Source organism: Lagopus leucura, unplaced genomic scaffold (assembly GCF_019238085.1).
Source record: "Lagopus leucura isolate 7727_CA_CO unplaced genomic scaffold, USGS_WTPT01 Super-Scaffold_100004, whole genome shotgun sequence".
NCBI lineage: Eukaryota > Metazoa > Chordata > Aves > Galliformes > Phasianidae > Lagopus > Lagopus leucura.
The window spans coordinates 45,990,146-46,002,278 of record NW_024962264.1 but is presented as its reverse complement, the minus strand read 5'-3'; the positions used below and the strand labels follow the sequence as shown (position 1 = coordinate 46,002,278).

Here is a 12,133-nt window from a genome sequence, read left to right as displayed (position 1 = left end):
AGTTAGGTGAATTGAAACAAACTTCAGCAAGGCTGAGGAGATGTCAGCCTTCAGCAGAGGGGAAAGAGTATGCAGGTATTAAGGAGTTCAACCATTTCTGCACTAAACACAGACAAATCCAATTAAATATATATTCATATTAAAAATATATGCATTTAATAGAAAGCATGTGTACACACAGGCATGTATATACATGGACAATCACAATGCCATATTTACACGAACAATGAGTTTGGCTTACGACGCACTGTCTTGACAGTAAATCAGTGGCAACTCTTTACATGTTGTTCCAAATAATAGTTAACACTCAATTTATTTATATACACATGTAGTACAGTGTTGTCTGTTAAGAATAGAAAGATTAAATCAATGTACATACACATGACAGTCAGAAAAATAAGTCCTCCTTAACTACATTTGAGTGCATTTTCTCTCATTTACAACCCCATGCATTGAGAGTTGTATGTAAGTCAAGGTAGGACAAGCTTGCATTTGAAAATGTCAAGGGGAAAACAGTTTATATAAATAAATGCATGAAATTTATATATTTACAATACCTACAGCATATAAATTATTTTACAATTAATCTAAAACAAGGTACTACGGTATGTTGACAGCCAGCTGAATCTTGGACTGATTCGTCATGAGTAATGTCTTTGGAAGGTCTCTGGTTCACCAAACAGCCTAGAATAGCTCAGGGCACATCATGGCTCAGTCCTGAAGCAACACTTTTGAGTGTTACAACAAACTGAAGACTGTGCTGTTAACAACTTACTGCGTGCAAATGAAAGGGGCAAATTTGCATTCCTGGTGTGTCATGAAACATCCATGAATAGTGTTTCTGGAGAATCCCTAGAAACATTTGTATGTCAGTAAATAGATATCTTCATTTTTTTAAGCATGCACGTGACTACTACTGCTACCTGTGTAAAGAGAAATTCAGAAACATGGACCATACGTATATGAACCCAAATCAATAAATGCAAATTAAGCTCCCAGACTTGGGTCATTTTTACTTTCTTCCTCCACAAAGAGCACTACTTTCTGGCTACGCAATGCTGAATTTTCAGAGAAAATACAAAGACTGTTATTGCTGCTGAAGATACCATGCTTATTTTCCAAAATCATGTGAAACTGTCCTTGTATTGAACTAAATACTACGGGCTCCCCATACTGTTTAGCAGCATCTAGCAGCATCCAGGACCAAACCTTTGAAAACAAAATATCTCTGGAAAGTGGTTTCTTTTCTGTGCTTGTACTGATATTGCCTTTTCTCAGAAAGCATCTTCACCCTCCGCAATGTCAATGATTATATGGAGCAAGTCTTCAAAAGTTGGGCGTCCCTCTGGTTTCTAAAAACAAAAGTATGTACAGCCATGATGAGAAAATAACAAAGCTTTGTTGGTTTGGATAAATCTTGGTCTTAGTATCATTCTGCAGAAGTGACTTTACCACTTTATTAAATGCGATGTGGAAAAAAAAATATTTTCTCGTGTAGATTTTGGATGCATTGCAGTTTCATAAAGTGTCACTTTTATTTCCGTGCTGTGAAAAACTATAATATGTACTGCTGGACTACACCTTTCCTGCAATTCATTATTTTGCATAGTGCCACACTTATTCATTTCTCTCTCCGTACCCATCCCCACCCCAGCCCCAATATATTATTCCAGTCTTCCTTTATGCAACTTGTTCATGCTCCTAAGCATTCTGAGCATTATTCTCCAAAATCTTTTACTTCCATATGATTTTTCATATAATGCAATGAGACTGCATTGTAGACTTATGCAATATTATTCTTCATTTATTCTTTTGTCCATATAATTCCCTATGTGTTGTAATATCCTCTTTGTTTTGTTTAACCAAAACAGTACACTGAGACAGTCCCTTTACTGACCTTAATGACAGAGTTAATGTAACATCTTTTGAATGCGAGTGTAAATTGCACCTTACCTCCACTTATCAATCTAAATAAATTTGTATTACCTGCTGAATTTTGAAGCCTTGCACACTTCTCAAATAATTAATAAATTGATCAAGCAAGGACTGAGATATCTAGAGTTAATCGTATTTTATGACAAAGACTGACTGCATGTTGCCATTATTTGTGCCTGTATGGGAACTGCTGAGTCACGGCCTGAACCTCTGATTGATCACCTGAGGCGAGCCATGAGTCAGCCAGAGGAGCACAGGTGAAGGCAATTCACCTGTGCTGCCGGAAGGGGTGGAGCCAGGCTGCACCCCTCCTAGACCTATTTAAGAGCTGGCTACCAGAGGGGAAGGATCTCTTCTGGAGATCACCTCTCTTGGTGTTTTGTGGTGAGCTCAGCCACAGGGTAAGCTCTTCCACTTATTCTCTTTTGTTATCGTTGTCTACTTTGCTTAACTCTCTTGATTATATTGTGATTATAACATCTTGATATCTATTGATTATACAGTGCCCCATTTGTGATTTGCAAAGATTCCTTCTTTCACACAATGTTTGCTTAGGTTTTACTGGTAATAACCTCTCATGAAATCAATACATTTTTAATCAATTGATGTTCATATGAATTCTAAAAATACATCTATATTGAAGGAGTGTTAACAAATAATTTAGTTATCTCATAGGTGATTTATTGGTCCATTTTAATGGAGATTTCAAGCAGGTTATCAAATACAAACAAAACTTAATGATCTATAATTTCCTGGCTCCTGTGAAAAGCCTTTTGGGACCATAGACATGTTTGTTATTTTGCAGCCCTCCAGGACACTGTAGTTTTTAATCTGCTTTTCATTTCATAAACCAACTGCTTTGTAAGCTTTAGATATTCACCAGTCAGTTTGGTGACTAACTACTTGTTCCAGCACCTTCTCAATCAAGACAAATGTCAGACAGCATGTCATCTTTCTTACAGGAAAAGAACAGACTCTCCTCAACAGCCAATGCAGAAAAGACAAACTAGAAAATCAATCATTTAGCTCTTTCCATCACTAGTTCCTCTGATTGCTCTCTGAAAACTGGAAGCAACTAATGAAATACAACTAACCTTTTCATATGGCTTCTGTTTTAATATCATGTTTCCGTGACAATTAGTAAAGTGAGGCAGTATCAAAATAAGTCCTCAATTCTGGACTATTTTGACTAATACAGTTTTGCAAGCAGTGCTTGTATGCAGAAATAATCATGATCAATTAAAACTTAGTGATTATTTCATTTTATTACTAAACTTATAGTTCATTTATTTCACAGAAATTTCTCCAGTGGCTGTTATCATTACAGCTGTACACTTGAAAACCTGAGAGAGACATATAGCTCCAAGACTGTCAACTATTAGATCACAGGAAAACAGGCTTGTACCTTTTTATTTTCTCACCCACATTCTGTGTGCAAAGCATGTGTTCAATTAATCTCAATTGTATCAGAACTATATTTGACTGCTCTGCCCCACTTTCCCCCTCCCTCCCTTCTTCTCACCTAAGGTATATATTTGTCACTGAACTAAAACCATTCTCACATTGATCCCTATACAGAACAATTCCCTCTACTTGACTCAGCTGACTCTCTTGTTGCAGCAAATTTACAAGTTGTCTACAAACATTCAGCTGTGGTCTACATCTCACCTACTGCACCCTATTTCTTTATGCACTATCTACAGTAGATAAAGGAGAACCTTCTTATCCTCGAATTCCTTATTATGCCTCTCTCACACCACCTGTACAGAAAAGACACCCTGCTTCTTTCTGCCCTAGCAGCCAACAGCCATTATCCTCGTATGGGCACCGTTCATTTAGAAATAAGTCTTCTGGGATCTCGGGCCTTGATGCCCTGGTTACAGGAAGAATGCTGCAATACAGATTGATTGTTGTTGCTGGATTAACCTTTTTTTCAACTCAAAGGCAAAAATAAAAACGTGCCTACCTCCTGCCAGCACATCATCATGACTTCATATACCTGCTTGGAGGCCAGTTTGGGGCGGTACAAGCGATGTCCTTGGCTAACCATAGTTACCACATCATAGTTGGAATTTTTTTCGAAGGGCATTTTTCCTTCTGTAAACACTTCCCACATTAAAACACCTAAAAAATTTAAATAAACATTAAGAAAATAAGCAAATAATTTCTTAAAATAAATGTTCATTTTGAGCTCTGGACTCAGGCTTACTAAAAGAAAAATAGTTTGAGAACCATATTACAGAACAAGCACTTACATGTCATCACCGAATAAACTTTATTCTAGTAGCATGTGTTTTAATACATAACAGCTCTAATGACCTCTGCGGAGCTGAATGCAAGCATAAAACCCCAGCAAATGATTTCCGTGACCTCCTTCTTAGATGTGTGATACTACCTGATAACTAGAATTTAACCACAATTGACAAAATGTAAAAATAGTGCTTTGTTTCAGTGATAAACACCTTACCGAATGACCAGACATCTGACTTGCTGCTGAATCGACTGTAATTAAAAACTTCTGGTGGGCACCACTTCACAGGAAATTTAGCCCCTGAGGAACTTGTGTATTGATCATCAAGGACATACCTAAAAAGAAAACATCATGTCTTTCAGCTGGCCTCAAAGCCTACAAATCGTTATTTAGATCGGGAACTGAGTATTTGTAGCTCGTATTGCCACCTAAAGGCTATGACTTAGTATCACATGAGAAAATGAGCTACATTGGACTCGCACTAGGGTCTCAGTCAAGACACTGTTTCTTTTTCTATTACCTTGGAGTCTTCTCAAGCCTTAGCCACTTGCAAGACAAATGCCCATATTACAAGAAAAACAATGCAAAATATTTCATTTCTTGCTCTGTTTCTCACTGGTCAGTCTAAACTTAGACACAGGGACATGCAAGAGCAGTAGTACAGAAAAGTGGCAAAAGTCAAGCAGGTCATGGTTCAACAACTATTGTGTTGCTTTTCTGAGGTTTTTGTTTTGTTTTTAAACAGAAAAATGCTAATAAAAGACCAGTCAGACTACGGAGTCTGTTTAGAGCCAATCCCTGAGATTCTGTGATTCTCAACATAAGCAGCAGAGACACTTAATTCTCTAAAGAATAAACTACACAGTTTTATTTTTCCATAATTTAGAAGGCACAAGTCACATCACTACAGAGCAAATAATCTTTAAAGGCACTGGAAAAATAAATATAAGAATGTTCCTTAGAGAGGTCAAAAAAGATCATTATTACCCGTAACCTTGTTTTTTGTGTATTCTCTTACAGAAAAGAAAAAGGGCTAGGTAAATTTTCCAATATCACTACAATTATGTTTGCACACTCAGCCATACCTTGTCATCCCAAAATCAGATACTTTAACCACTCCCAAATCATTCACCAAGCAGTTCCTGGCAGCCTGCAAAGAGAATCACTAGAATTACATTAAAACTTTCAGTCTCTCGGACAAATTGCAACAGACTGATGAGTCTGTTAGCAAGTTCACTGATTCACCAAGCACATCGGTGTATGACACTATGGCCCAGAAGAAAAGCTGCCTGTGCATTTGGCTCCTGAAAGCGTTGTTTTGACAACTAAAACATTTTGTAAAAAGCCACCAGGAAAAATTATGATCTCAAGGCATTTTGGAGTGGTAAAAATAGCACAAATATACACAGTTATTTCAGCACAACTAGCTATCAACTTTCTATAAACATTTGAGGGACTTTATTCTATTTTCTCAAGAGAGAGACACATCATCTTTTTCTGTACACTGCAGCTTTACATATTTGCTTAGAACCTAAAGAGTCAACTTAAATTACTTGTAGTCTTCTGTGAGAATAAAAGCTGATATTTACAAACATGCTGCTTCAAAACTGGATAGATAAGGTCAAAAACAGAAATTTTACGAAGTGTATTGCATGATAGGATGTTACCAGGTCTCTGTGGATAAAGCTGTTCCTCTCCAGGTATTCCATTCCCTCACAGACATCTTGGCACATCGTGAGCAGGACATCTTTACTCAAAACCCCACGTTTTTGTCTTAGGTAATTCAGAAGGCAGCCATGCTCCATGAACTCGGTTACAATGTAGATGGGTCTCTGTTGTGTGCACACACCATACAGCTGAACTAACTTAGGATGTGTTAGTTTCCTGAAAAGATTGGCATCATTATTGCTTTCCACCTCTCAGTACTGCCAAAACACACCTGCCTAAAGCAATTTTTCCAGTATATGCTATCAGAGACCAAAAATAAAGGTCCCAAGCACTGTGTAGCAACTCACATCATGACTTTGGCTTCCTCAATAAAATCCTCCTCATACATCGCGCCCTCCCGAATCGCTTTGATGGCCACTTTGTACTGCGCTCTCCATTTCCCAAGGCGCACTACTCCAAACAGGCCGCTCCCCAGTTCCCTCATGAAAGTCAGCTCTGATGGATTAATTTCCCATTTTTCTGTAAATCAAAACGAGCAAGAATCACTGACTGTTATTTTAGGATATGTGCTGAACTGGTAGAGAAGAGGAAGGGAAACTCTTCCTAGAAAATTAGGGAGAAAACTTTTTAGAATTAACACAAAAATGTAGTACATCCATATCACCAAGAAAATATATATTTTTTCATCTAGACACAGCTGTTGACAAACACAGAAGGTGAAAATCAAGATTTCCTGGAGCCAACAAATAAATATGGATATTATTAGACTTGATTCAACACGCTCCCATCATACGAAGCTCTGCCAATGCATAGAAGCTGATCACGTCACTTGGTCTGCTGTGGTTAAAAACAGACCACTAAAAACATTAAAAAACAAACTAACAAATCCACCTCTGTAAAGATCAAAGGAACAAGTTTGAGTATGAAGTCTGAAGGCTTATTAAGCAGGCAAAGGCACAGCTCTTTAATAAGGCAGAACCCAAGGTGTCCACAAAAACATGGAGGAAGATACTGAACAGGCTCTGTTTCTCTACACAGTGCCCCTTGGCACCACACATGCTACTGGCTCTGGAGCCTTTCCATGGCAATTCTCTGTGCAGTGTACAATTTAAACCCACTAGTTAGTGAGAATAGACAATGATAGTACAAAACTTCCAAAATTTTTAGAAACTATCATGGCTGCTTATACATATAAAATCATCAGAAAAGGTATGTAAGATAAATACAACACAATTACCATAGCTGAATCCTGCAGTTGTTGGTGCTGTTGTCTTCTTTGGGGTCACAGGGTAACGCAGCCTGGTAACAAGACCTGATAATCAAAGGTAATTCAAGAGAGACTGTTTATTTCTGAAATAGTGCCAGGTAGCAAATAAGCCATTTGTTCACCGCAGACTACAACACTGACTCATAAGCTCATACACAGTTTTGACCACGTTCTCTGCTAACTCATTGCTTTGACTATTCAAAGCGGCTACAAGAGCACACAAGAGCACTCACTGAATCTAACTTGCTGCATCCGCATTACTGTTAAGAGAGAGACATAAATATTTGTGCATTACAATTATGCCAGCACCAGCAAAGACTGAGCAGAGACCATCTCTTTCCTAAACCAGATCAGAAAGACTGCCCAAAATGCATATTCACAATGTTACTTTTGATCATTTCTATTTTGCACATACAAACCCCTCCGGTTTCACACTTATTTCCTGAAAAAATGCTGTTAGCCACATGTGTTTTCTACTTCCTTTTTATCATTTTAAGTTGTTGTGACCCACTAGTAAACACCTAGTAAGTACCTGGAAAGTACTTTAAAGAAGTACTATCCCTACCTCTCTGTTCTGGGCTAAAGACCAGCATTAGAAACAAGACAAAATGAATGCTCTTTTTTTTTTTTTTTTTCTCTCTAATCCAATAAAGCTGTTCTTCTGTTATGCTGTGGATCAGAGTGCACTGAATAGCACTAGAACTGTCAAAAATTAATTTTGCCACACTTTTGTTTTGTTCTGTGTTTGGACATCAGCTGGGAAAAAGGATATTGCTCACTGTACAACAAGCAAATAGAAATGGCAAAAGAGCAACGTATACAGTGTTAAATAAAGTACTGATGGAAAGAAAACACCACTTGTCCTCATAAAACCAGAAGCTCAGCCCTGGTCTCTAGCCACTACACTCAGCTGATAATAGGAATAGCAAGCAGGTGTGGGTATAAATACAAATTACATTAAACTATATACACATTATTTATGTATATATATATATACATACACACACACATATATATATATGCACACAATCTTTCAAATGATTACATACATTGAAAAAATGTGAAATGCAGTTTAGTGCAGTCTTCTATATTTAAGATCTACAAAATTCTAAAAGCCTTCATTGATAATCTCAGATTCCTTATCAAAACAGCCCGTAACGACAGGAAAATTTCAGTCCATCTACCTGCTGCATTATGTTTGTGATACTCAATTATTTCTGGAATGGAGTTAAAGAGATGCTTTTCTGCAAGGTAGTATTGCTTTGGTGATGTCACTGTTTCTTTTATATGGTAGTGTCTTATTCCTGATGAACCTTCTCTGAAAAAAGGAAATAAAACAATATCATTTGTTGAAGATTAACCACATGAATTAATTCTCAGTTTGGCTTGCTCCTCAACGCAGCTCCCCTTGTGAGCACATAGGCTGGCACAAAGGAAAAGACTCAAAAGCATGTCAGAGCCTCCTTGTTTTAGTGGCAGGTCAGATCTACACTAGATTAAAACCAAGGAGGCCTAAGCATATAGTCAAGAAGCTGATATTATGTCAACCCATGTTTTCTAACTGGCAGCCCTCCCCTCTTTGCTGAGCTTTCTCCCGACCTTGCCTCCAGGCCAAGAGTTTCAGTGTACGTGCACACAAATTCAGGCAAGGTAATGTATGCAGGGTGGACACAGAAACTTACCCTCCAAATTTTGTATAAAGGGAAACCGTATACAGGCCAGGCTGACTTGAATCTCTCACCACAAAACCACCTTCTTTGTCCTAAATTGCAAACAAATTGACAGTTTCATACCACAAATAACTTTAAGCTGCATGTCCTTCGTAATTGTTCTGTAATTTGCACATGCCAAAATGAAATGTTAGCTTAAATAGGTTTAAGTAAATGCTGTGGTTTGTACACAAGGCTGCCATACCTCATTTCTAAGGAGCTGCTCTGCCTTGCTGCGGTTCAGGTTCCTGCTGTACCACCTGCAACACAACATCAGCACCTAACCAAAAGTTCTCTGCAACACTTGATTTATGTAAAAGGCTTAAAATCAAGTATTGCAAAGTTACCATTTCGATAATTTTTTTATACCAACGGCCAAGAACTGTACCTGAGTAAATGTAAAAAAAAAAAAACAAACAAAAACAACAACAACAAAAAAAAACCAGTCCTTATTACATTGTAGAGTTTACCCATAAAAATGCCTTGAAATAAATCCAGAGAGATCTCACATAAACCAATAAGGTGCAGGAAATTTGACTAATTTTTGAGCAAAACATTTCCTAAAGCAGGCCAGCAGCCTCACATTTTTTGTGAGGTTTTTTGGTTTTTGGTTTTTTTACTTTTTATAGTAATCTTCTAGAAACTACTTGCCTGATGACCATCTCTGTCTTGAGTCTATTTTATACATCACATCAAAAAATCAGCAAGGAGAATCAGAACATATATATGCATATTTAAAATAATTAGGTGCTACGGTAAATAGCACTATTTTCAATGCTTATAAAAATATTTCAAAACATAAAAAAATGCATTGTAATTCTTAAAGCACAGCTTTTATTTTATGATATTCCACATTTTAAATAGAACGTTCACTTACTCATATTGATCAAGGTTGTTGGACTTCTTTCCTGTTACGTAGTTGCTTGGAATATATCCTTCATACCTAAAAGAATATATAATACATACTCTAAGCAAAAAGATGCAAAGTTACATGCCCAGAAGACAGCATTAATTCTGCTATTACCAGAGGTCACTAGCAGTCATTCTTCTTTTTTTTAACTGAGCTATCCAATGCGCTACTCATTACTGAGTAATGAATTTCCACATCAACATTTCCACATCAGCCTTTGCTGCACCTAAAGAGTTACATAGTCAGCAGAAATGTGCAACAAAGCCAAGAGGAGAGGAAAGGAAACAAGTGACCCTCTGGTTCTGTGGTCAGAGGTTGCAGTTGGTCACTGGAGACTGCCACAGCAGCCCTGCTGTATCTATTAACTCACAATTACTCTTCACTGCTCACAACATTGACTTGATCAATATTGCAGTTTGGTTAGTTTCACTTTTAAAATCAGGTGAAAAGATTTAAACACGGGAGAACTGAAGTCGAGACATTGTGGTCATTAAGGCATCTCACTGCAGCTCTCAGCTCTCTCAAAGATCACCCTTAATGATCCACTTTTAAATAAGGTAATGATCACTCAAGCTTGGAACTCAGAGCCTGTTGATCTGAACATCAATCACAATTCTCCCAAATGACCTATTGCCTGAAACCAGGAATACCAGACCAGTCAAACCAGGTTTTGCAGCCTGCTGACACTATGACTCAGAAACCATAGAGTCTGACAGGAGATATCACTGTAAAAGCTTACAGTTCTGCATCAGATAACTGCAGGACAAGGGGAAATGGTTTTAAGTAGAGGGAGAAGAGATTTAGGTTGGATGTCAGGGGGAAGTTTACAGAGACAGTGGTGAGGTGCTGGAACAGGCTGCCCAGAGAGCTGGTGGATGCCCCATCCCTAGAGGTGTTCAAGGCCAGACTGGATGGGGCCCTGGGCAGCCTCGTCTAGCATTAAAAGGGGAGGTTGGTGGCCCTGCATGTGGCAGGGGGGTTGGAGATTCATGGTCCTTGAGGTCCCTTCCAACCCTGGCCATTCTGTGATTCTGTGATCAGTCTCCACAGTCTACTGAGAATTACTTTTTTTAAATTGGATTCTATGTGGGAATAAAGAATTGGTGCAAATTTCAGCAATTTGTTAACACACAATCAATATAAACTATTAGAAAGTGAAAACAGCCTAAATAACATCATAAGGAAAAATAAGAAACTCATGTTTACCCATGTTTGTCTCTTGCCTTCCACCAGTGAATGTCATTCTTCTCGATTACTGTATATTCTTCACCTTTATCTAACCTTAAATCATGACGTTCTGTGGGCTGGAAGTCATACATCGCAACCACTATCTCCTCCTCTTCATTGTCATTTTCCTCAGCTGGAGGAACAGGTGGTGGTGGCCTTCGCTGAAAACGACACAAAATTATCATCATCCCCCTCCGTTCTTTGATTTTCCTCCACCCCACCTCTGCTATTACAGTTGTGTAAATGAGCTGAGCAGCCCAGAGGAAAAGGCTGAGCTGGTTCAGACTGTCCCATGAGGGAGCTGCGGGGTCAGGTTAGGCATGTGTGAGACATTCATAGCATGGCAGCCCCCATGGTGCTTATTTTTGGACCCTCTCTACCAGCAGCACAGATACCTACCATACTTTTTTCTGGCATTGGCAAGGGCAGCGTTACTACACCTAGAAACAGAGCACAGAAAAGCATTAAGTGTCCTATGAAAAAAAAGACTAGCTCAGAGAGTAAGCAGTGTTCATGGCAAGCCCTATCAATGGCTACTTTTTGTATAGAAATGTGTAAAGTCGTATAGAAAGGTAGTTTTTAATTATTTCTCTGGCCCAAAAGTATTTTTGTCTCCTGTGCTTCTTTTTTCCATTCAAAAGGTCTTGTAGAATAAAGGCAACCAAGAGCAATCTTTTATTTCTCTTTGAATGGAATGGAATCCACAGTTCCTAACCATTGCCACTCAAGGCTCTGATCAAGGGAACCAACGGGGCACTCCTGATTTCACCAGGTAGTGACCACTGGTGCCATTTCTTCTCTTACTAAGGAGGATTCCTTGAATCAAGTTCAAGAACAAATAACTACTGTATTGTTACACAGAACAATATTGCACTGAGGGTCATGTTTCCACATCTTCATATGCCACAGCACACACTGTGGAATAAGCACAGACTGTGATTTACATGCTAGAAGAGTCACTTCCAAATATGTATTTGGAAGTGATGTTTCATCAGGTTCAGCATTTGAATATTTGCAAACTACTAGGAAACCTAAGCTATGTGTCTGCAAATTCATTAAGTCTGGTTACCCTCTTGCATCATTTTCACATTGGTGTAATTTCTCTCAATAATTCCTTGCAGATGTCTCCAAATGTTTTTTGGAAGGACAACTTTTTTTTTTTTTTT

The 12,133-nt window shown here is 38.3% G+C and overlaps 1 protein-coding gene across 4 annotated transcripts in view; it reads right to left on the bottom strand.

The window, feature by feature from the left end:
* Window positions 1–129: 129 nt before the first annotated feature.
* The window catches only part of TEC (tec protein tyrosine kinase), a 57,437-nt gene continuing 45,433 nt past the window's right edge, over window positions 130–12,133 (bottom strand). For 3 of the 4 annotated variants that reach the window (XM_042871667.1, XM_042871666.1, XM_042871668.1), the window contains 13 exons: window positions 11,367–11,407; window positions 10,947–11,128; window positions 9,708–9,773; window positions 9,036–9,090; window positions 8,804–8,883; window positions 8,306–8,439; window positions 7,092–7,166; window positions 6,202–6,373; window positions 5,854–6,070; window positions 5,272–5,336; window positions 4,403–4,521; window positions 3,902–4,059; window positions 130–1,352 (listed from right to left, as the gene is read on the bottom strand). In XM_042871667.1, the coding sequence (XP_042727601.1) occupies window positions 1,275–1,352; window positions 3,902–4,059; window positions 4,403–4,521; window positions 5,272–5,336; window positions 5,854–6,070; window positions 6,202–6,373; window positions 7,092–7,166; window positions 8,306–8,439; window positions 8,804–8,883; window positions 9,036–9,090; window positions 9,708–9,773; window positions 10,947–11,128; window positions 11,367–11,407 (1,442 nt within the window). In that variant the 3' untranslated portion in view covers window positions 130–1,274. Of the gene's footprint in view, window positions 1,353–3,458; window positions 3,827–3,901; window positions 4,060–4,402; window positions 4,522–5,271; window positions 5,337–5,853; window positions 6,071–6,201; window positions 6,374–7,091; window positions 7,167–8,305; window positions 8,440–8,803; window positions 8,884–9,035; window positions 9,091–9,707; window positions 9,774–10,946; window positions 11,129–11,366; window positions 11,408–12,133 lie in introns of those variants that run through there. The other variant, XM_042871669.1, reaches the window with a different exon arrangement.